The sequence below is a fragment of the Hemiscyllium ocellatum genome, chromosome 28 (genome assembly GCF_020745735.1).
Source record: "Hemiscyllium ocellatum isolate sHemOce1 chromosome 28, sHemOce1.pat.X.cur, whole genome shotgun sequence".
NCBI lineage: Eukaryota > Metazoa > Chordata > Chondrichthyes > Orectolobiformes > Hemiscylliidae > Hemiscyllium > Hemiscyllium ocellatum.
In genome coordinates, this window is record NC_083428.1 from 16263655 (window position 1) to 16289039 (window position 25385).

General features: G+C 40.3%; 1 protein-coding gene across 2 annotated transcripts in view; it reads left to right on the forward strand.

The window, feature by feature from the left end:
- Positions 1-25385, forward strand: part of fstl3 (follistatin-like 3 (secreted glycoprotein)) — an 87861-nt gene that overhangs the window by 55455 nt on the left and 7021 nt on the right. For both annotated transcript variants that reach the window (XM_060846517.1, XM_060846516.1), the window contains exons 2-4: positions 579-764; positions 9042-9260; positions 24204-24431. In XM_060846517.1, coding sequence (XP_060702500.1) covers positions 632-764; positions 9042-9260; positions 24204-24431 — 580 coding nt within the window. In that variant the 5' untranslated portion in view covers positions 579-631. The remainder of the gene's footprint in view (positions 1-578; positions 765-9041; positions 9261-24203; positions 24432-25385) is intronic.

Below are 25385 nucleotides of genomic sequence, written 5' to 3' on the forward strand. Positions count from 1 at the left end.
TATCGCTCTCAATGTTATTGTACATCATTAAGGGATACATGGGATAATCACATTCCTCTTTCTTTCCAAAGATGAATGGGAAAATAAATCTATTTCTAGACAAGTGCATATAGACTGAAATGACTTAGTAGCATTTAATTAAAGTTGTAACATTACATAGAAACAGAAAGGTACAATTATCAAACTTATGACACATATATTAACTGTTTCATAATTTTTAAAAAATCTGAAATCCTTCCATTTTCAAGTTATAAAACTTTAAAAAGTGAATAATCTCAACATTTCTGTCATGATTTATGACATATTTATAAAATGCTACCCAAGCTGTAATATTACAAAATGATAAAGAACGTCAGTAAAATCATTCTTTAAACAGCCAGCACATGGTGTGGTGCAGGTTCATAATTGCTGTTCTTGACTTGTAGAATTGTTAATTAAGGAAGGGAGAACTTTAATAGGATCGAGATGGAATTTTACACTTTTTGAATTTAAGAATGTAATTATATGTCAAAGAAGCTCAGTGAAACAAAAGTTTTTGTTGTTGCTCATCCATTTTTTATTCATTATGGTTCTTTCAGCTGGGGTATGTTGGCTCCAACAAGGAAGAAATGGAAAATGCCAGGCTTTATCCATGACAAGGATTGATCGAGAAGAGTGTTGCAGCAGTGGAAGTGCTCAAGCTGCTTGGACAAGCCATGATATACCAGAGAATGACATTTTAAAACTTATAATTCTTGGTGGAATCAATTGCTTCCCATGTCACAGTAAGTATACAGCAATAACAATAACTTATATTTATGCATCATAATTAACATAACAAAATATCCTAAGGTGCTTCACACAAACCAAACTAAGTGGACTATGATGCCAAGAAGGATGACCAGAAGGAAAAGCCAGTAGAACTTGCAAATGACACATATTGGTCCAACTTTTTTTGTATACTCAGAACAGCACTCCAGTGTGACCTATACATTCATTTTCAAGTATCATTGCTTCGTTTAACTGTTTTTGCCTTCTGAAGATCAAGTTTTAAGAAGTAACTTAAAGGAATGAAAGTGAGATGGGGAGGTAGAGAAGCATGGGACGAACATTCACACGCTTAGGACTGAGGCAACTGAAGTTATAGCCACCAAATGTGGAGCAATTAAGTCAGGGTTGTGCAAGAGGTTAGAATTGGAGAAATCCAGACACCATGAAGGGTAGGTAGCTGGTAGATGGGGAGGGATGAGGCCATGGAGAAACTTAAAACAAGGATGAAGAAGTGCAATAACTGTGATAAATCAGGCACACTGAAACAGCATGTTGCAGTAACAATGTTTAGAAATGGATCAATATGAATCTATAATATCCCTGCTTCAATTCATAATGTCTCCATACCCATGCCTATGTTCATTGAGCTATATCTGATTTGCAAAGACCATGACATTCCCTCCAATTTGATTTTGTTGCAGAGAGCCTGAGCACCTTTTTTTGTAGCCATGCACTTACATTACCTCTAATGAAACAACTTCTAATAGCTTAGAGGGAACTTCAGAGGTACATTGATCTTGGCTAACCTTCCCATCTTGAGCTCAGTTATAGAAAGAACTCATGTCCAGAGCTGAAATTTAAATGCAGCAAACATCACATATGAGTCACAAATTGGTATTACAAACAACCTTTGGTTGGAATTTTTACTTTGTTTGAATGTTCTGTTCTTTTCAGTCTTTTTAAAACTGTGAGTGTTTATATTTATTCCAATTACCAGAGGAAAGAAAACTGTGAGTGTTTATATTTATTCCAATTACCAGAGGAAAGAAAATTAGGGTACTTACAAACATTTAGAGATGGCTAGGTGACCGGCTGAACAAATGTTAAAGGTTACAAAATGATGGAAAATTTATTTTCTCATTTTACTTCACCTATCTATGTTATAACTCAGATAAGAACTGGTTTAGTTTTATCAACCATCATTTAATTGAAAAGGGAACCACAAGCACCCACTAAAAGTTTGGAAGACAGTGGGCTGAAAATTTGGGCCATTTTCCCCCTATCTTGAGAGACAAAACTACTGATGAACATTATTGACAAAAATACCACATTGTACTGGTAGCTAAATTAATTTTGAAAATGGCTTCCCTCTAACTGACAGCATGTGTGAAAAATGGTCTCAGAAAAGCAACCAATCTACTTCTAAAGCCTTGTCTGGACCTGAAACATTTGCAATGTTTCTCAACTTGCTGTATATTAAAGAGATGCTTTTCACTCCTATTTATATTTCAAGTAGAAAAGGGTACACAAACATTTAGATAAAGCGGCAAGAGTAAAGTTTGTTTGTGCCAACACATTTAAAGCAGTGTACACATGACATTGTGATAGTGAATCATCAGCTTTCATCTATCCTCCGTTTTAATCTTTTATTGTAACATTCATTTGTTTAGTCATTTTGGCATAATGTTTGTGTTGAATATTAGTCATAAGGCACCGTCCTTGGAGCTAGTCCACAGGTTCCAAGGCTGAAATTGCTTCGACTTTGTATTTTGTTGTAGGGGCCAGCTCAGACACCTCTTGAAATTGTGATTGATTTCTTAGTTCTACAGTTTTCTCTGTGTAGACTTTATTTTCCAAGAAATTTGGCCTAGAGTTCTGAGGGCAAATCCCATCCTTTACAAAATTCTTTGCAATAACTTCATTAACACGTTGCTTACCTTGGCACATCATTAACCATTTACCACTTCTATCACTTCAAGAACTGCCTGCTGACAAAATGGGACTATAGTTTGTTTTAATGGTGAAGTGTGTGAATGGTTTATTTGGCTCAATTCATGTGCCATTAGGAGTGCTGTTACAATATTTTTACTCTAGTGAAGTTGTTTTTCTTAAAGCACAGTAAAGTTGAATAAATATTAGAATCAAGTACTGCTTGATCAGGACCAAAGGGCAAGTTGTTTGATCTCAGGACAGCTTGGAGTCTGCATCTGCAGTGAGTTAAGTTCTGTAATAGCACGCTGCTGTTGTCATATGGTTCTTGTAAAATATAGTAATAGAGATTTTATTGAGAGGATTTCATCCTTGCCTGCGAAGTAAACCTGAGGAGTAGCAGTATCAGCACCAAGACATTGGACTACCAGAGAATTTGGCCACACATTTTTAATTTCAAAGGCAATGTTAAATGCACTTTCAAAGGGCTTAAGCAAGACTTACCCAAAGGAGCAGGAAAATAAATTATATTGTAATATGAAAAGTTATTTTATGGTAACTTGAAAGACCCTCACCTACCCCCAGTGAGCACCATACTAGTATCTGATCTCTGAATACCGTCCTGACAACCAACAAAGTACTTGCATGTATTGGGAGTGAAGTTGTGACTTTTCCATTCTTCCAACAATATCTCCAGTCACAATGATTCAAGGTGATTGCCACTGTTAAGATTAATGAGCTAGCTATATATAAAGGTGTCTTCATTACATAAGCAACTCAGAGCATGATCTGCTGGCTTTAAAAAAGGTGACTTGCCTTCACTAACAAAAAGAAGAATAGAAAATTAACAACATCTGAACTTCCACAGTTTACTGCTGTTTGAAACAGTGCTAACCACTGCCTTAATGAAGACATTGCAATATGGTTTATTCAATTGAAACCTAATGTTTCTGAAGAAATTATGGAACTGTAGGCTCAGATTCACTGTAAGGAGTCTTGACAAAATGACTTTGCTACATATTCAAATTTTCAGAGAAAATTAACATTTAAGGGTTACTTTGCTGTATTTTAAAAGTTGTAAAAGTAGATCCTTTGTATCTTAACACCATTGGAAACAGAGTAGAATCTATTTCTCCATGGATAAATTCCAGATATCTCGAAACAAATCAAGATACATGACAAAGAATAATTCTTGTCCGCATCTCAAGCTCTTTGCTTGAAAATTTTATGTAACAGGTTTCCTTACAATAAATGTATATGATCTTTGAAGGGAAATTTCTCCCAAGTTTTAGTCTTTTCCCTGATTTTCAGGGTCACTCACATCCTGATTTTACATTTATCCTTTGGAGTATGGGCATCACTGGCAGGCCAGTATTTATTGTCCATCCCTAACTGACCGCTGATCTGGCTATTTCAGAGTGTAATCAAAAGTCAATGACATTGCTGTGGGTCTGGACTTTCATGGAGGCCAGACCAGGGAAGGATGACAGATTTCCTTCTCTAAAGGACATTAGGTGAACCAAATTGGCTTTTTAAAAAAACCTTCGAGGAGAAAGTGAGGTCTGCAGATGCTGGAGATCAGAGCTGAAAATGTGTTGCTGGAAAAATGCCCGAAACGTCGAATCTCCTGTTCCTTGGATGCTTCGCTTTTCCAGCAATACATTTTCAGTTTTAAAAGACACCAACAGGTTACATGATGGCCATTGAACCAAATCTTAATTGAATTCGTATTTGACCATCTATCCTGGTGGGATTCAAGACCATGACCCCAGAACATTAACCTGCAATCTGGATTCTTTCAATGATGTTACCGCAATGCCACTATCTGCCCTTGTAGGTCACATTACTCATCCTCAGCTGATTGTTCTCCATACTGTGATATCTCTGCAATGGTAGGTGCTCAGGAATCAAATTCATAAAGTATTTTCCAAAAAAAAATTCATTGTCTTTTGACAGATATGTATCGGGCTTTTTGTTTGAAAGATATCCTATCAGTGTAGTATTAGCTCACTATGCTCAGTGACTATTTTACATGGCTTATATTCTTGGTGAAAAGGAAACCTCCATGAAGAAAGTTATTTGTGGCAAGCCAATTTTTTTTGCTCCAATCTTTTCATCTACATCTGACAGCTTTCATTTAGAAATTGCTTACTGGTGCATAGAGCTGTGCTCACACATGACTCAGCATTTTTAAGAAGCCCCCATCAGATGTTTCCCTGTTGAAGCAAATGAAACACTCTTAAAAGTCTTTCCTCAAAACATTTTCACTATGACAGAAAGACTTTCCATTATAACCCTGATAGGGAGATGCCAGTGTTGGACTGGGGTAAACAAAGTCAGAAGTCACATAACACCAGGTTATAGTCCATCAGGTTTATTTGAAATCACAAGCTTTCAGACCGCTGCTCCTTTGTCAAGTGAAGTCATCTGACAAAGGAGTAACATTCTGAAAGCTTCTGATTTCAAACAAAACCTGTTGGGCTGTAACCTAGTGTTGTGTGACTTCTGACTTTTTCCATTACGGCAAACGTGATTGAAAATCAGACAACCTGCTGTCAAACACAGCACTTTCTGTGAGATATGGGATGGTTTTCATGCATTTTGAGACAGTTACCTTGAAAACAATCAGCAGCAATCAGCACTTTAGAATAAATTGGGTGAGGACTGATGTGTGTGGTTAAATTAATGGCAATGAATCACACTGGTGTGTAGTCTAAGGGCATTGAACTGCAAATTAATGCACATTATTTTAACCTTGTTACATTAAGAACTGTTTACAATTTGGGTTGCCAAGAGACAATATCACTTATTTTCATAGATTAAATTCTCATTAGACTTGAGCACAGCTGAAATAGAGGACTGTCATCACCTTGATTCTCGGGTCTGAGTGTGTAGTCAGTGATGATTGAGTTGGGAAAGAAACCTTGCAATTTTAGCTCTCTCCCTACAAAAAAAGCATTGATGGGATTAGAGATATGTATCAATGATAATGGCAATAGCTAGAAATCTATGGCATGGATTTTTATCTGTGCATCATGTGTACACAGTTGTCAGAATTTCCGATTTATATAAAAGTCTGTCCACATATTACTGCTTTATTTTGGGTATTCCTGGGAATCAGACCAAACAACACCAAGGTTACAGCAGAGGATGCAAGATATAGTGCTAGCTCGGTGGAAGCACTAGCACGGTATTGACGGTTTTTTAAAAAAAAATACAATCTAAAACTGCCCTCCACCTCTAACTTTAAACCTCTTTCTTCCTCTTCATTCCATCACACATTTGCCATGCCCATCCATGCTAGTCTGTGCCACCTCATTCCTGTACACACCCCCACATACCACTCCAACACCTCCAATAACTGGTTTTTGATGGAGTAATTACTTTTGATTTATTTCTCACTCCTTCACTTAATATAAATTACAATTGGTATGGTTTCCACAGCCTTATCTTAGAAATATTTATATACTGATTATTTAAGGCATGATGATAAACCCACTTTTAATTAAGATTTGGATTAATATGATTTATTGTTGATTATATTAACTAATGTAAACAGGTCGTAATGAAAACTTAACTGAATTCCAAATATTTTTGTTGATTTTTTAAGAATCCTTAAGAATGGGATGTTGGCGTCACTGGCAAAACCAGCATTGGTTCCCCATTCCTGATTGCCCTTGAGCTTAGTGGCTTGCCACACCTTTTCAGAGAGCAGTTAATCATCAATCATGTTACCTTTGGTCCGACATCACAAGTTGGCCAACCCAGGCAAAAATGAGCAAAACAGGTTTTTATGATATTTGACAATGGCTTTGGGCGCATTGGTTAGCTCAGTTGGCTGGACAGCTGGTTTGAAATATAGCATAATGCCAACACTGTGGTTTTAAGTCCCATACAGCTGAGGTTACCATGAAAGACTCTCCTCCTCAACCTCCCTCCTAACCTGAGGTGTGGTGACCCTCAGGTTACAACCACCAACTGTCACCCCTCTCTAATAAGAGAGAAATCAAATGGTCCAAAAGAACTATGGCAATTTTACCTTTACAATGGTCACCATTGTTGAGATTTGCTTTCAATTCTAGATTAATTGAATTCAAATGCCACCAGCTGCCATGGTGGGATTTGAACATTAATTTGGGACTTCTAGTTACTGGCCCAATGGCACTACCACCCTACCACCTTACCCTTGTAATGGCTCCCATCTGTTTTTCTCATTGCTGAGTACAGTGGCACATGTATTTTTAATCAAAGTACATATTAGCTTTGGTACTGCATTATATATTGTCAACAACAAAACCTCACATTTATATAGCACCATCAGTGTAGGAAAAGTAACTTGAAGTTCTTCACAGATGCATTAACAGGCACAACTTGACAAGGAGTTATAAGGAAAAGATTGGACAGATAGGTTTTCAGGAGTAACTTAAAGGAGACAAAGGTTAAAGGAGGGAATTCTAGAGCTTAGGACCCAGGTAGATAGGACCATAGAATCCCTACAGTATGGAAGCAAGCCACTTGGGCCTTCAAGTCTGCACCAACCCTCCAAACAGCATCCCACCCAGACCCAACCCTCTACCTTATCCCCATAACCCTGCAGTTCCCATGGCTAATCCACCTAACCTACATAACCCTGGACACGATGGGCAGTTTTAGCATGGCCAGTCCAAGGATTAACTGCAAACAGTGGCGCAATGAAAATCAGGGACGTTTGAGAAGTTGGAATTGGAGGAGTACAGAGATCTTGGAGGAGTTTGCAGAGATGGGGAAGGGCATTGCCAAGGATGGAGTTGAACAGAACTATGACATGTGACATTTCAGCAAGCAGAGGAATGATTTTCTGTGCATGTGTGTGCATGTACGTAATGCTCAGAATTAGGCTAATGCTTTGGTAATCAAACTATTTGGTTGTGTTCTGACATCATTGGGCATCAAATCCTAAGGTTGAAACTGAACCCAGATTATCTGCCCACAGATATGGAGATACTACGACAGGATCCACTGAAGATCGATAAATGGGTGTTTATGTGAGTGAGGATACAGGCAGCTGAAATTTTGATGTGCTGAAATTTACAATGGGTGGAACATGGGAGGCCAGCCAGGAAAACATTGGAATAAACATCAAATCCTTTCAGCAAGTGCTATATTACAGTACAAAAAAATGAGTGACACTTGTAGTGCTTTCAGTTGCCAGAACAAACTGTACAAGAAAATGAGCTATACTGGGAACAAAATTATGTCACTATATACAGGCTGCCAGTATTGGCAGTAACTTCAAGGTACTGTTTTCTTTCAGAATTCACAGCTTCAAAGTTTAGTTGTAGCACCAGCACGTTTATTTCAATCTCACTAATGATTGCTTTCAAAAGTGCTGCCAATGTCAATACAAGTTACTCCAGACAACAGTATGGATTCATGATGCACAAGAGCTACGTCCTTATAAAGGAATGTTGAATTATTTAAGACGTCAATTTGAGAAATAATTACAATTTGGGAACATTTATGAATGATGAAGATTTGTGGTATTAGAATTATATGCATCATATGGATTAGAAAAGCAGTCATCTTTTATTAAGTAAAGATAGAGTGTGTGGCACTGGAAAAGCACAGCAGGTCAGGCAGCATCCGAGGAGCAGGAGAATCGACATTTTGGGCATAATGAAGGGCTTATGCCCGAAACGTTGATTCTCCTGCTCCTCGGATTCTGCCTGACCTGTTGTGCTTTTCCAGCACTACACTCTCGACTCTGATGTCTGGCATCTGTAGTTATCACTTTCTCCTAGTTAAATAAAGATACCATTCTGTGCACAATTATATTACAGAACACAACAGGCCCTTTATTCCTTTTGTGTTTTTCTGAAACTTGAATAGAGAACATTGGTAATAGCAGTAATATTATATCCTCTGAGATATCTCGTTGATACAGTTCTGTGAAAAGATTGGCTTTACTGTACCAATTATATAATATTGCTCCCAAGTCCCCAACTATTTTACAAATGTGCAGGTAATCAGCCAGCCATTCTCGCACAGATGCTATCACATGATAAAACTAGCACTGCTTTCAAAATATCATGCATGCAGATCTACCTGCCTAACTGTGACATGGATGTTTTAGGAAAACTTAGAATATTATCATGATTTGTTCTACACATCAAAAGAAAGATATAATCTTTATTTTATCAAATTTGGATCTCAGGAAGAAGATACACAATTGTGAATTTTTGTTCATTATGTTACAGATAGTTTAAAACAGGCCCAGTGTTGCTGTTCTGTTTGAATATTTACAAGTGAAATTGTACACCATTGCCAAGTTGACAGACCAGTATTATTACTTATTATGGTCTATCCATCATTTGTTACTTTAGAAACTTGTGAGGGTGTGGATTGTGGACCTGGGAAGATTTGCAAAATGAATAAGCATAACAAGCCAACATGCATCTGTGCGCCTGACTGTTCCAATGTCACAAAGAAAGTACCTGTGTGTGGAACGGATGGTAAAGTCTACAAGGATGAATGTGCCCTCCTTTTGGCAAAGTGCAGAGGACTGCCAGAGCTAGAAGTGCAGTATCAAGGAGAATGCAAAAGTAAGTTTTTTATTTCATTCCCCCTGTGGATTTCAGATGTTTTTCACCCACCATTTCAGATAATTCCCTCGGACCCTGTGCTATTTCTGTCGATGGTATTCCCTAATCATATGGCCAGTGAAGCATAATAAGGAATTGCATAGACATTGTGCATCCTGTGCAATGACTGAGAAACATATATATATGCATGTCTTTAGTATACCATAGATTTTACTTAGGATTTACTGATTTTGTATCATGTACAAGATAACAAAGATGAAGGAAGAAAAATTTCTCAGTGTAACAAACAATAAAAACATTTGCAAAGAATGTCTACACAATAGTGCACAGAAAAGCTTCATTCAGTGCTATTTAAGAAAAGAACTGTGTAAAATGGCAAGAGGAATATAGCAGCAATTATGAGGTTATTGTGATCTGTGTTCTTGCAGGGCATAGGAACATAAAAGCATAGGAACAAGGAGCAGGCGTAGGCAACTCAGCCCCTCAAGCCTGTTCCACCATTTAATACGATCATAACTGATCTCACCTTGACCTTAACTCCACTTTGCTGCCCACTTTCTGTAACCCTTTAACCCACTGCTAATTGAAAATCTGCCTATCTCATTCTTAAATGTATTCAGCATCCCGGTGTCCACCATATTCTGGGGTAATAGGACCATAAGAAATAGGAACAGGAGTAGACTATTCAGCCTCTCAAGCCTGCTCCGCCATTTAATAGGATCATGGCTGATCCAGCATTCCTTGTGTCCACTTTCCTGCCCTTTCCCTAATGATCAAAAATGTATCCCAGCCTAAAATAGACATAAGGATGCTGCTCTGGCAGCTCTCTGAGGCAAAGAATTCCAAAGACTGTCTGAGAGAAGAAATTCCTCCTCATCTCAGTCTTAGACTAGTGCCCTATTATTCTGAGATATGCTCAGTGATCCTACACTCTCCTAATAGAGAAAACATCCTGTCAGAATTTACACTGTCAAGCTCCTTAAGAATCCTATATGTTTCAATGAGATCATCTTTCATTCTTCTCAGCTGCAGTGAGTGGAGTCCCAGCCTGTTTAGGCTTTGCTCATAAGACAATTCCTCCATACCATGGATAATCCGAGTGAACCTTCTTTGAACAGCCTCCAATGAAATGTCATCTTTCCTTAAAGAAGCGGATTAAAATTGCTCACAGTCCTCCAGATGTGGTCTCAACAGCACCTGATACAGTTGCAGTAGGACTTCTCTATTCTCATACACCAAATTCCTTGAAATAAGGGCAAACATTCCATGAACCCGTGTGCTAGCTTTCAGTGTTTCATGCACAATTACCCCAAGTGCCTTTGTGTTGTAGTTTTCTGCAGTTTTTCTCCAGTTAAATAATATATTTTTTGTTCTCCCTTCCAAAATGAACAACCTCACACTTTCCAATATTATACTCCATTTTATAACTTTTTGCCCATTTTCTTAACTTGTTTGTACCTGCCTTTCCAGGTTATTGTCTGAAAATTTGGCTACAGTACATTCACTTCCTTCCTCCAAATCATTTATACTGGAAGCAGTAACAGTCAGCCAGCTGGACCTCATAGAATATGAGTTCCCTGATTGGGGCTGTTAACCTCATCCAATCAAGGAATTCTTGTTGACAGATAAAAAGATGAATGTCAGGGATTCTGGCATTCTGAGAGCTGACTCTGCAAAGGTAGTGGGAGAGCCAAGGACACTTTCATGTGTAAATAAAGGGTGACCCGGTGATGGGATACTGGTCTCTATGGGAAATATGGCAATGGCGATGACAGGAAAGCATGTTCTGAAGAAACTCGCTTGCAACAGTCAACTTTGACTCGTAGCGTCATTGAGTCATACTACATGGAAACAGATTCTTCGGTCCAATTCTATCTAAACTAGTCCCATTTGTTAGCATTTGGCCCATATCCCTCTAAACCCTTCCTATTCATGTGCCCATTCAGATGACTCTCAGCACCACTTCTTCTGACAGCTCATTCCATCCATGCATCACCCTCTGCATGAAAAAGTTACCCCATGGGTACTTTTTAAATCTTTACCCTCTCAACTTAAACCTATGCTGTCTAGTTTTGGACTCTCCCATTCTAGGAAAAAGTGTTTGACTATTTACCCTATTCACAGCCCTCATAATTTTATAAACCTCTATAAGGTCACCCTTCAGTCGTTGATGCTCCAGAGATAAAAGCTCCAGCCTATTCAGCCTTTCCCCATAACTCAAACCCTCCAGTCTCAGAAGTATCCTTGTCAAACTTTTCTGCATCCTCTCATGTTTAACAACATCTTTCCTATAGAAGGGCAACCAGAATTGTATGCAGTAATCTAAAAGTGGCCTCACCAATGTCATGTCCAGCTGCAACATGACATCCTAACACCTATATTCAATGTTATGACCACTGAAGCTAAACACCTTCTTCACCACCCTGTGCACCTGCAACTTCACTTTCAAAGAACAATGCACATACGGCCTTAGGTGTCACTCAGCAACACTCCCCAGGGCCTCCATTAACTGTATAAGCCCTGCCCTGGTTTGCCTTACCACAGTGCAACATCTCATATTTATCAAAATTAAACTCCATCTGCAATTCCTGGAACTATTGGTCCATCTGGTCAAGGTCCCATTTTACTCTGAGGTAGCCTTCTTCACTGTCCACTATGCCACATATTCTGGTGTCACCTGTAAACTTACTAAACATGCCTCCTAAATTCACATCCAAATCATTTCCATAAATTATGAAAAGCAGTGTGGACCCAGCACTGCAATCCTTATGGCACACTGCTCGTCACAGGTCTCTAGTCAGAAAAGCAACCCTCTACCACCAGCCTTTGTCTCCTACCTTCAGGCCAGCATTTCTTACATCATGCCTTTGTTTTTGGGAAGCCTGATCTTTTTGACCCTGCAATAGAAGTGGGGCCAGTATGTGGAAAGAATGCATTATTTTTTCCAGGCAAATGACATTGTGGCAAATGAAAAGCAACAAGTAATTCTCCTGGCAGCTTGTGGAGCCACAGTTTTTTCTGTTATTAGGATCTTAACTTTCCCTGAGGCACCAGACACCAAAACTTCCCAGAATTGACAAACATATTAGAGTCATAGAGATGTACAGCATGGAAACAGACCCTTCAGTCCAACACGTCCATGCCAACCAGATATCCCAACCCAATCTAGTCCCACCTGCCAGCACCCGGCCCATATCCCTCCAAACCCTTCCTATTCATATACCCACCAAATGCCTCTTAAATGTTGCAATTGTACCAGCCTCCACCACTTCCTCTGGCAGCTCATTCCATATACGTACCACCCTCTGCGTGAAAATGTTGCCCCGTAGGTCTCTTTTATATCTTTCCCCTCTCACCCTAAACCTATGCCCTCTAGTTCTGGACTCCCTGACCCCAAAGACTTTGCCTATATACCCTCTCCATGCCCCTTATAATTTTGTAAACCTCTATAAGGTCACTCCTCAGCCAGGGAAAACAGCCCCAGCCTGTTTAGCTTCTCACTATAACTCAATCCTCCAACCCTGGCAACATCCTTGTAAATCTTTTCTGAACCCTTTCAAATTTCACAACATCTTTCTGATAGGAAGGAGACCAGAATTGCACACAATATTCCAATAGTAGCCTAACCACTGTACAGCCACAACATGACCTCCCAACTCCTGTACTCAATACTCTGACCAATAAAGGAAAACATACCAACGCCTTCTTCACTATCCTATCTACCTACGACTCCACTTTCAAGGAGCTATGAACCTGCACTCCAAGGTGTCTTTGTTCAGCAACACTCCCTAGGATCTTACCATTAAGTGTATAAGTCCTGCTAAGATTTACTTTCCTAAAATGCAACACCTCACATTTATCTGCATTAAACTCCATCTGCTATTTCTCAGCCCATTGGCCCATCTGGTCCAGATCCTGTTGTAATCTAAGGTAACCCTCTTCACTGACCACTACACCTCCAATTTTGGTGTCACCTGCAAACTTACTAACTGTACCTCTTAAGCTCGCATCCAAATCATTTATATAAATGACAAAACATAGAGGACCCAGCACCGATGCTTGTGGCACACTACTAGTCACAGGTCTCCAGCTGTAAAACAACCCTCCACCAACATCCTCTGTCTTCTACCTTTGAGCCAGTTCTGTATCCAAATAGCTAGTTCTCCCTGTATTCCATGAGATCTAACCTTGCTAATCAGTTTCCCATGGGGAACCTTGTCGAACGCCTTACTGAAGTCCATATAGATCACATCTACTGCTCTGCTCTCATCAATCCTCTTTGTTACTTCTTCAAAAAACTCAATTAAGTTTGTGAGACATGATTTCCCATGCACAAAGCCACGTTGACTATCCCTAATCAGTCCTTGCCTTTCCAAATACATGTACATCCTGTCCCTCAGGATTCCCTCCAACAACGTGCCCACCACCGAGGTCAAGTTCACCGGTCTATAGTTCCCTGGCTTGTCTTTACCGCTCTTCTTAAACATTGGCACCACGTTTGCCAACCTCCAGTCTTCCGGCACCTCACCCGTGACTATCAATGATACAAATATCTCAGCAAGAGGCCCAGCAATCACTTCTGTAGCTTCCCACAGAGTTCTCGGGTACACCTGATCAGGTCCTGGGGATTTATCCACCTTTACCTGTTTCAAGACATCTAGCACTTCCTCCTCTGTAATCTGGACACTTTCCAAGATGTCACCATCTATTTCCCTACAGTCTATAGCTTCCATATCCTTTTCCACAGTAAATACTGATGCAAAATATTCATTTAGTATCTTCCCCATTTTCTGCGGCTCCACACAAAGGCCGCCTATTCTCTCCCTAGTTACCCTTTTGTCCTTAATATATTTGTAAAAACCATTTGGATTCTCCTTAATTCTGTTTGCCAAAGCTACCTCATATCCCCTTTTTGCCCTCCTGATTTGCCTCTTAAATATACTCCTACTTCCTTTATACACTTCTAAGGATTCACTTAATCTATCCTGTCTATATCTGACATATGCTTCCTTCTTTTACTTAACCAAACCGTCAATTTCTTTAGTCATCCAGCATTCCATATACCCACCAGCCTTTCCTTTCATCCTGACAGGAATATACTTTCTCTGGATTCTTGTTATCTCATTTCTGAAGGCTTCCCATTTTCTAGCCGTCCCTTTACCTGCGAACCTCCGTCTCCAATCAACTTTGGAAAGTTCTTGCCAAATACCGTCAAAATTGGTCTTTCTCCAATTTCGAACTTCAACTTTTAGATCTGGTCTATCCTTTTCCATCACTATTTTAAAACGAATAGAATTATGGTCGTTGGCCCCAAAGTGCTTCCCCACTGACACCTCAGTCACCTGCCCTGCCTTATTTCCCAAGAGTAGTCAGGTTTTGCACCTTCTCTAGTAGGTACATCCATATACTGAATCAGAAAATTGTCTTGTACGCACTTAATTCCTCTCCATCTAAACCTTTAACACTATGGCAGTCCCAGTCGATGTTTGGAAAGTTAAAATCCCCTACCATAACTACCCTATTATTCTTGCGATAGCTGAGATCTCCTTACAAGTTTGTTTCTCAATTTCCCTCTGACTATTAGGGCATCTATAATACAATCCCAATAAGGTGATCATCCCTTTCTTATTTCTCAGTTCCACCCAAGTAACTTCCCTGGATGTATTTCCAGCTGTAATGCTATCCCTTATCAAAAATGTCACTCCCCCTCCTCTCTTGCCTCCCTTTCTATCCTTCCTGTAGCATTTGTATCCTGGAACATTAAGCTGCCAGTCCTGTCCAACCCTGAGCCATGTTTCTGTAATTGCTGTGATATCCCAGTCTCATGTTCCTAACCATGCCCTGAGTTCATCTGCCTTCCCTGTTAGGCCCCTTGCATTGAAATAAATGCAATTTAATTTATTAGTCCTACCTTGTCCCTACCTGCCCTGACTGTTTGACTCACTTCTGTTCTTAGCTGTACCCAACTCAGATCGAACTCTTTCCTCACTATCTCCCTGGGTCCCACCCAACCGCCCCCCCCCACCCCCCCCCCTCCCCAACCCCCCCCCCCCCCCCCCCACCAGCACCTTACTAGTTTAAATCCTCCTGAACAGTTCTAGCAAATATCCCTGCCAGTATATTAGTCCCCTTCCAATTTAGATGCAATCCGTCCTTCTTGTATACGTCACTTCTACCCCAAAAGAGACTCCAATGATCCAAAAATGTGAATACTTCTCCCATACACCAGCTCCTCAGCCATGCATTCATCTGCTCTATCCTCCTATTCCTGCCCTCACTAGCTCATAGCACTGGGAGTAATCCAGATATTACTACCCTTGAGAACCTCCTTTCTAAGTTTCTGCCTAACTTTCTGTAATCTCCCTTCAGAGTCTCAATCTTTTCCCTTCCTATATCGTTGGTTCCAATGTGGACAATGACCTCTTGCTGGCCCCTCTCCCCCGTGAGAACATTCTGCACCCTCACTGAGTGAGACATCCTTGATCCTGGCACCAGGGAAACAACACAGCATTCTGCTTTTTCTCTGCTGGCCACAGAAACGTCTATCTGTACCTCGGACTACAGAATCCCCTAACACAACTGATCTCTTGGAAGCCGATGTACCCCTCGTTGCATTAGAGCCAGTCTCAATATCAGAAACTTGGCTGTTCGTGCTACATTCCCCTGAGAATCCATCACCCCCCTACATTTTCCAAAACAGCACACCTGTTTGAAATGGGTATATCCACAAAGGACTCCTGCCCTAGGTGCCTACCTCTCTTACCCTTCTTGGAGTTAACCCATCTATGTGACTGTATCTGAGACTTTCCCCCTTTCCTAGTGGGCGGCACGGTGGCACAGTGGTTAGCACTGCTGCCTCACAGCGCCTGAGACCCGGGTTCAATTCCCGACTCAGGCGATTGACTGTGTGGAGTTTGTACGTTCTCCCCGTGTCTGCGTGGGTTTCCTCCGGGTGCTCCGGTTTCCTCCCACAGTCCAAAGATGTGCGGGTCAGGTGAATTGGCCATGCTAAATTGCCCGTAGTGTTAGGTAAGGGGTAAATGTAAGGGTATGGGTGGGTTGCGCTTCGGCGGGTCGGTGTGGACTTGTTGGGCCGAAGGGCCTGTTTCCACACTGCAAGTAATCTAATCTAATCTATAACTGCCATCCATCACATACTGTTGCTGTTGCAAATTCCTCATCGCTTCTATCTGTCTCTCCAATCGATCCATTCGATCTGATAAGATTCGCATCCAACAGCATTTATGGCAGATATAATCCACAGTAACCCTTAAACTCTCTTTAAACTCCCACATCTGACAAGAAGTACATGTCACTGCAAAGGCCATTTTTGCTCCTTCACAATCTACAGACCCAGAAAATAACACCGTCTTATTCCTCGACAAAACACTGCACCAGGTTAAATTAATAGTTATGACCCCAAGCCTCTAATTTTGAGATGCCATTACTTTTACTCAGCAATTCAAGAACCAGGGGAATCTGTATCCAAATGTTTGACTAGATTAAGATGACCATCAGAGACATGTGATTTTAGTTCGACCCTTAATGAGATGCTTAGAGACCATTCGGTATGTGGGGTTAATGATTTAAGTATGCAACGTCATCTACTAGCTGAAGCCCAGCTGGAATTCAAACAGATGCTACAACTGGCTTTATCACTGGAAAATGTGGCAAGTGGAGCATATGGGTTGCAGGGTATTCCAGTGGAAGTGGACCCCTTGCCAGTCCAACTAAACTTGGGGAACACCATTTGAGAGCAGGCGATTGTATTGTCTCACTACAGACATTTCCTGAACAGAGGGACTGTAGGTCAGCTCACAGCAAAACCCCAAAACAAAGCAAAGCCTTGGTCAAACATTTAAAATTTTCTTCAGGATCCTGACCAGCAAACCATTTAAGTTTGCAGCTGGTAGGCAGACTTGAGCAGACCTAAATTGAGTAAGATATATAACAGGCCTACATCTGGTTTGGAACAGTTAAAATGCCAATAACTTCCAAATCAGTACCAATCAAAATAAATGTCTGGATAAATGATCACCCAGTTCTAATCTTTGAGTATAGTAGTATTGATGTCACTAGAGTGTTGAGGTTATACAGGACTTGGGTGAGGCCTCTTCTGGTCACCCAGTTATAGGAAGGATATTACTAAGCTGGAGATGGTTTAGAAAATATTTACCATGATGTTCTGGGAATGGAGGGTTTGAAATATAAAAATAGTTTGGAAAGGCTGGGACCTATTTCACTGGAGGATAGGAGGTTGAGGGGTGACCTCATTGAGGTTTTTAAAATCACAAGGAACATAGATGAGGTGAAGGACAAGGGTATTTTCCTTAGAGTTGGGGGAGTTCAAAACTAGGAGGCATATTTTTAAGATAAGAGGAGAAAGATTTGTAAAAGCTGTGAGGAGCAACTTTTTTTACATAAAGTGGTTCATGTGTGGAATGAACTGCCAGATAAGTGGTGAATGCAGTTTTGTTACAACAAGGTTCCTCATGGGAGACTGGTTAGCAAGGTTAGAGCTCATGGAATACAGGGAGAACTGGCCATTTGGATACAGAACTGGCTCAAAGGTAGAATTCAGAGGGTAGTGGTGGAGGATTGCTTTTCAGACTGGAGACCTGTAACCAGTGGAGAGCCACAAGGATTGGTGCTGGGTCCACTACTTTTCATCATTTATATAAATGATTTGGATGTGAACATAGGAGGTATAGTTAGTAAGTTTGCAGATGACACCAAAATTGGAGGTGCAGTGGACAAAGAAGACGGTTACCGCAGAGTGCAGATGGACCTTGATCAAATGGGCCAATTGGCTGAGGTGGGGCAGATGGAGTTTAATTTAGATAAATGTGAACTGCAGAATTTTGGAAAAACAAATCTTAGCAGGACTTATACACTTATTGGTAAGGTCCTGGACAGTGTTACTGAAGAAAGAGATCTTGGAGTGCGGGTTCATAGTTTCTCGGAAGTAGAGTCGCAGGTAGGTAGGATAGTGAAGAAAGCATTTGATATGCTTTCCTTTATTGGCCAGAGCATTAGTATAGACGTTGGGAGGTTCGCAGCTGTACAGGACACTGGTTAGGGCACTTTTGGAATATTGCATGCATTTCTGGCCTCCTTCCTATCATAAGGATGTTGTGATACTTGAAAGGATTCAGAAAAGATTTACAAGTATGTTGGAGGATTTGAGCTATAGAGAGAGGCTGAATAGGCTAGGGCTGTTTTCCTTGGAGCATTGAAGACTGATGGGTGACCTTATAGAGGTTTATAGAATCTTGGGGAACATGGATAGGATAAATAGAGAAAGTCCTTTTCTCTGAGGGGGGGGGTTCCAGAACTAGAGGGCATAGGTTTAGGGTTAGAGGGGAAAGCTATAAAAGAGACCTGAGGGGCAACCTTTTCACCCAGAGTGTGGTACATGTATGGAATGAGCTGCCAGAGGAAGTGGTGGAGGCTGGTACAATTGCAACATTTAAAAGGCATTGGATGGGTATATGAATAGGAACATTTTGGAGGGATGTGGGCCAAGTGCTGGCAAATGGAACTAGATTAGGTTAGGATATCTGGTCGGCATTGACGCATTGGACTGAAGGGTCTGTTTCCATGCTGTGTATCTCTGTGACTCTATTTAAAAGACATTTAGATAAGTTCATGTGTAGGAAAGGTTTGGCAGGATATGGTCCAGGCACAAGCAGGTGGTGCTGGCTTAGTTTGGGATTATGGTCAGCATGGACTGGATGGACCGAAGAATCTGTTTCCATATTGCATGACTTGATGACTCCAATGGAGGTTGATACCGCAGTGGCCGCATCAATGATTGCAGATGGGTTTTTAACAAAATTTGCTTTGGACCCCAATGCATAAATTTGTGCTAGACCTGAGCTTGGCTGAGAACCTATACTGGGAAACATTTACGGATTAAGGGTACAACTTAGGTTCCCGTCTCTTATGAATGGCAACTGATTCAGTTCAGATTGTAGTAAAATGCTTGGGTCTGAGCTTGATGGAGGCAAAATTGGCTTGCAGGAGATTCACCAAGATTGACTGAACATTTTAAAACTAGAACATGGCTGCCAAATGAAGTCCGAAATTAATACCTGAAAGTCTTCCAGGAAGGTCTAAGGACTATCAGAAGAGCCAAGGCCACCTTGATGTTGACGAGCAAGCAATTCCACGATTCTGCAAGGCCTGCCCAGTGCTATTTGTCTAATGGGCAAAAGTAGAGGCAGAAATCAGAAGACTGGAAAGTGAAGGAATCATCAAACCAGTCCAATTTGTGGAATGGGCAGCACCGATCATACTGAGAAAGAAAGGTTGGCGGTCCTGTTTGGAATCAACAAGTTTCAGCAATACACTTATGGATGAAAATTTGTGATAATATTGGACCATAAACCCCTATTGGTCTGCTTAAAGAGGTAAAGGCAGTGCTGCCCATAGCTTCAGGCTGCATTCAGCGGTGGACTGTAACACAAGTGCTTATAATTATAAGTTAAAACACCATCTGGGATGCTGAATACTGAATGTGGATGCATTGAGCTGCCTCCCATTAGCAGATATACTACTGGTGGCATCCCCAATGGAAGAGTCTGTAATGGTATTAAAAGTTTTGGACACAGTCCCAGTCACAGATGACAATGTCAGACTTTGGACACAGAAGGATCCAGTCCTTTCAAAACTGAAACAGCTAGTGGTGATGGGGGAAACCAAACCGCTGTCACAACTAAAATTGAAACCTTTTTGGGCCTGGAGAGACCAGCTCACAGTAGGGAACGTCATGTTGTTATGGGGAGCAAGAGTGATTGTCCCAAGCAAATGTTGTCACCAAATACTGGCTGAACTCCACAAGGGTCATCCAGGGGTCTCCAAAATGAAGATATTGGAGAGAGGTTTATCTGGTCACCAAGATTGAATGCGGACATAGCTGTGTTGGTGGTGCAATGCCATCAAGGACAAAAATCACCACCAGCAACTCCCCTACATCTGTGAGAATGGCTGGGTAAACCTTGGTTTACCTCGGTTGCACACTGACTATGCAGGTCCTTTCATGGGCTCAATGTTCTTAGTCATTGCAGACTGCCATTCAAAGTGGAATCCATTCATCACACATGGAGATGATGAAAAAAAAGGAAATACACACATCTTTTTCAATACATGAATTCTAGGAAGTGTTGGTCACAGATAATGAGCCATCATTGACCACCAGGTAATTTGGGTATTTCCTAAATTTGAATAGGAATCCACATATAAGGACAGCTCCATACCATCCACTATCCAATGGCCTGCCAGAAAGTGTAATCCAAAATTTGAAAGCAATCTGAAAGAAATAGCCTACAGCCTTACTTGATACCAGGCTGTCATGGTTCCTATTTGATTTTAGGACCACACCACATACAGCTGCAGGGATAGCATGGCAGAGTTGCTAATAGGCGGAAGATTCTGCACCAGGTCAAGTCTGATCTTCCTGGACCTGAAGGTGGGGGTTGGGGGAGGGTGCAAAGATTGAAAAAGCATCAGGATTGTCAATGTCAAACACAATACTTCACCAAGCAAGAGAGACATTTTGATACAGAGGACGCTGTTTGGTGTAAGAACCACGGAAATGTCCTCACGTGCAAGAGACATGGTGGATGTGAGATCAGGATCAGTGATGTATCAAGTTTGGGTAGGTGTAGTGAACAAGCACATGGACCATGTGAAAGCCTCTAATTCGAAAACGCTGCATGAGCAAAATGTGTCGTGCCCCTCTGAACGGTTGGAACAGCTATCGGAACTCATGAGTTAATCTTTTCCATAAAACATTGACAAGTCTTGTGAATCAGAGATGGACATGATGGATGTATCCACCTCAATACCTTTGTAGAAGAAGAAACTGAAATTCTACCAAGGCGCTCCTGGTGCAAGAGATGAGCTCCCACGTGTGACACACCACTTGCGTCAGACGACAAGTTGGAGAAACGTGACCTGGTGCTAAAATGCCACAGGAGGCTCTCCAACCAGCCTCTGTCCTCGAACTCAGATAAAAAGAGGAGTGTCAGAGATTCTGGCACTTTGACAGCTGACTCTGAAGAGGCAGTGCTAGAGTCAAGGACTTTTCTCATTTGCAAATAAGGGGTGACTTGGTGACAGGAGACCAGCCTCTATGGGATGTTATTTCACCACCAACCTGTTCACTGTTTCCTGCACATGAGTCAATATTCTATCCATGTGGAACCTCCAACCCTGTGGGCTCTAATTTTATGACTTAATGTCTTGTGAGATACCCTGTCAAATGCCTTCTGGAAACCCAAATACAACACATCTACTGGATCCCCTCTATCCACTCTGGTTGAGACTTCCTTGAAAAAAGTTCTATTTACTTAGTCAGACATGATTTCTCTTCCATGAAGCCATGCTGATTCTGATTTTCCAAATGTTCTGCTATTCCTTTCTTAATAACTGATACCAATATTTTTCCAATAATTTTTGTTAGGCTAATCACCCTATAGTTACCTGCTTTCTGCCTCCCTCTCATTTTGAATAGGGGAACCACATTAGCAGTTTTTCAATCCTCTGGTATTTCCCCAGAATGCAATGATTTTTGGAAAATTGCAACCAATGCATCAAGAATTCCTGTAGCTACCTCTTTTAGGATTCTAGGATGCAATTCTATGACTTCCTCAGATTCATGACTCTTTGAGAGAAGTAATGTCTCCTCATCTCTGTTTTAAATCTACTACCCCTTATCCTAAAATTATGACCTTTTATTCTATGTAGATTGCCCCACATGAGGAAACATCCCCTCTATGTCATCATCACTGAACAAGCAACACAAGAGGTCAAACAAAGATCAATGAATGCTGGAAATCTGAAACAAAAGCAGAAATTGCAAGGGAAACTCAGCAGGTCTGAAAGTATCTTTGGAGAGAAAGCAGAATCCTCTTCTGAAGGAGGGTCCCTCGACCCAATACATTAACTCCTTTCTCTCCGCAGATCAGAATTATTAGTTTCAATCAGTCATGTACAGACATATATCTACAGACAAGATATTCTTTTGTCAAAAGGTCATTCTAAAGTTTGAGTTTTTATCCTCTTAGTGACCTGTTGACTTAAGGCCCTAGATATTCTTCACTAATGGCAACAATATAATTAAACCCAGATTACTAATTTGAATAAACCGTGCAATTTGTAATGATGGCATCCAATGATCTGTCAAACAGGAATACTCAACACAACAGTATGGGCCAAATGTATAATACAGTATAACCCTATCTAGTCCAGAAATCTTTTGTTTAGATTAGATTCCCTAAGTGTGGAAACAGGCCCTTTGGCCCAACAAGTGCACCACTATGGGCAATTTAGCATGGCCAATCCATCCAACCTGTACGTCTTTGGATTGTGGGAAGAAACCGGAGCACCCAGATGAAACCTATGCAGACACGGGGAGACTGTATAAACTCCACACAGTCACCCAAGGCTGGAATCGAACCCGGGTCTCTGACACTTTGAGGCTGCATTGCTAACCACTGAGTCACCGTAAATGGTCCATTGCAGAAACCCCCCCTGTCAACAAACCTAGGTTTATCATAGAATCCCTATGGTCCAATCTGATCCTCCAAATGATATCCCATTCCCTTACAAGACAAATGCACCTAGCCTACACAACCCTGAATAATATGGGCAATTTAGCATAGACAATCCACCTAACCTGCACATCTTTGTGACGCAGGGAGAATGTTCAAACTCCACACTGACAGTGACCCGAGGCTTAAATGGAACCCGTGTCTTTGGTGCTGTGAGGTAGCAGCACTAACCACTGAGCTACCATGTCTCCAAAACATCAGTTGTCCAAACTTTATGGTCAGATCCAGCAACTTATGGCTCACACATTTGTGGTTCAAAAATCTGACATCATTCCATAATACAAAAAATTGTCAGACTTGGTCCCAAGTATTCCAAATAGAGACCTCACAGTGTGTTATGAACTTTTATTTATGGTTTGTTTTAGCAAAAACCATGTGCTCATATGTGCAGGTTTCTTAATAGTTAAGCAAATTAATTTGAGACCATTAGATATGCAACATATTGTCTAATTTTATTTTTGACCCTCTTCATTACGATCTTGCTGTTGCTTCATATTGACAAATACTGAAATTATATTTATTATTAAATGGGATAATAGACTATGTTGAACTGAGCGTCACTTGATAACATCATCTATCCAAAATATTTGCACAAGTTTGAGTTTCCTATTTTACTTAAGTTGCTTAATTCATGTGAGTAGATAATTTTAATTTGGCGTGAGAAAATGACTTTGAATGATCAATTTATGATGCAGATTTGTGACAAATGAGGAGAGTACCTAGCCAAAATAGAAAATAGCTCATTTTGTTTTTGCTTTAAAAGCTAAATAAATATAAATGTCATTTTAACACAAAGCATTTGCAAGCACAGAGTAATTCAATGATCAGATCTTTGTTGATAGAGATACATATTTGGATTGGCTTCTCTGTAACAGTGCAAATGAAGAGCATATTTTTGTTAAGTTTAGTTTAATACAAGTGCATTAAAAATGTTATCCAAACCAATGAAAACTGTTGCTAAATTGATGTTGTTGTCATTTTTACACCTTTCCCTTCTTGCTAATATAATGAAAAGCTGGTGCTGTAAAATGTCCTAAGCAACATTGAAAATTTAAAGAAGTAAAATGATCAGTTCCATGTGGAATAAGTACTCATGTGATGCCAATTATGTTTATTAATAATATAATTTATGATGCTGCTGTTAATTGAAAAATGCTTTAAAATATTATCAGCATTTTGAGGCAGCATTAATATTTACTGGACAATGTAAGTTGTAATTTATTAAATTTGCTGAGCGATATATTCTCCAATTCATTGAAGCAGAACAACAAATTCATTAGTCTTCTGTTTGTAGTACTTACCATTGTACATTCCTTATGTCTTCCAGAGTCATGCACACAGGTTTCATGCCCGGGTACCTCCATGTGTGTGATAGATCAAACCCACAGTGCACACTGCGTGATGTGCAGAGTGATGCCTTGTCCAGAGCCATTATCATTTGAACAAGCACTTTGTGGGAACAATGGTATTACCTATCATAGTGTGTGCCATCTGAGACGTGCTACTTGCTTACTGGGAAAATCCATTGGTGTTGCTCACTATGGGAGATGCAATGGTAAGTTACACAAGTCCTATAAACTATCTCACCCCGAAAGCAGTGTTTGAAAATTGTACTGCAATTTGGTACATTAAAACGTAATACAATGTTGACTTTATATACGTATTGGGTGATATTATGATGTAGCCATCAGTATACATTGCTCCTGTTTGTCAGACATAAAATGGATGGAAAGCACATTCTTTTAGCAGAAGTACATCCTGTACTTAATTCATTTTAGCAATTGTCAAATTCATCACACACACTTCCACCCCAAATCCTTAGACAAACGGTCATCTCGTGATAAATGTAGCTGTCAGACAAAAAAGCTCAGCTAATTTGAAACTTTATGGAATTATTTTTTGGAATATCTTATTTTCAAATGTATCTTATTCTCCTTTATCATGAACATTAGGAAGAGTTAAAAAAAATTCTCTTGCATATGTCAGTGGGAAACAAAAAAATTTAACTTGCAAATCCTAAGTCCATGTGTAGCATTTTAAGATATCCCAGTGCAACAATCATTAGTAGAAAATAATGAAAACAGAAAATAGTGGAAATACCTAGTCAATCTGGCATAGTCTGAGAGAAGCAGAATTGATAATTCAAGATGGTGAATTCTTATCAGTTCTGACAGCTCGTGTACTCATGGAAAGATATTGCTCTAGTTGCTATATATAATATTGAACATGCAAATGATATGGAGTGGGGAACCTTCCAATTATACACCTCTCACAATGAATTAAAATTGGAAATGGTAAGCAAGAAAAATGTGTAAAGGGCAGTTGATCAGTATTGACTGATTTTATGATATTGCATGGAGTTAAAATAACCTCTCCTGAAATTTGCTTCAGCCTGAACAGCTACAGTGAACTGTACCCAGTGTTAGCTCATAGCTGTGATCTTTGATGCATCTAGAAAGGTGTTGAAGAAACTTTGATATCTTTGGGTTCATTTGTTTTTGTCTATGCA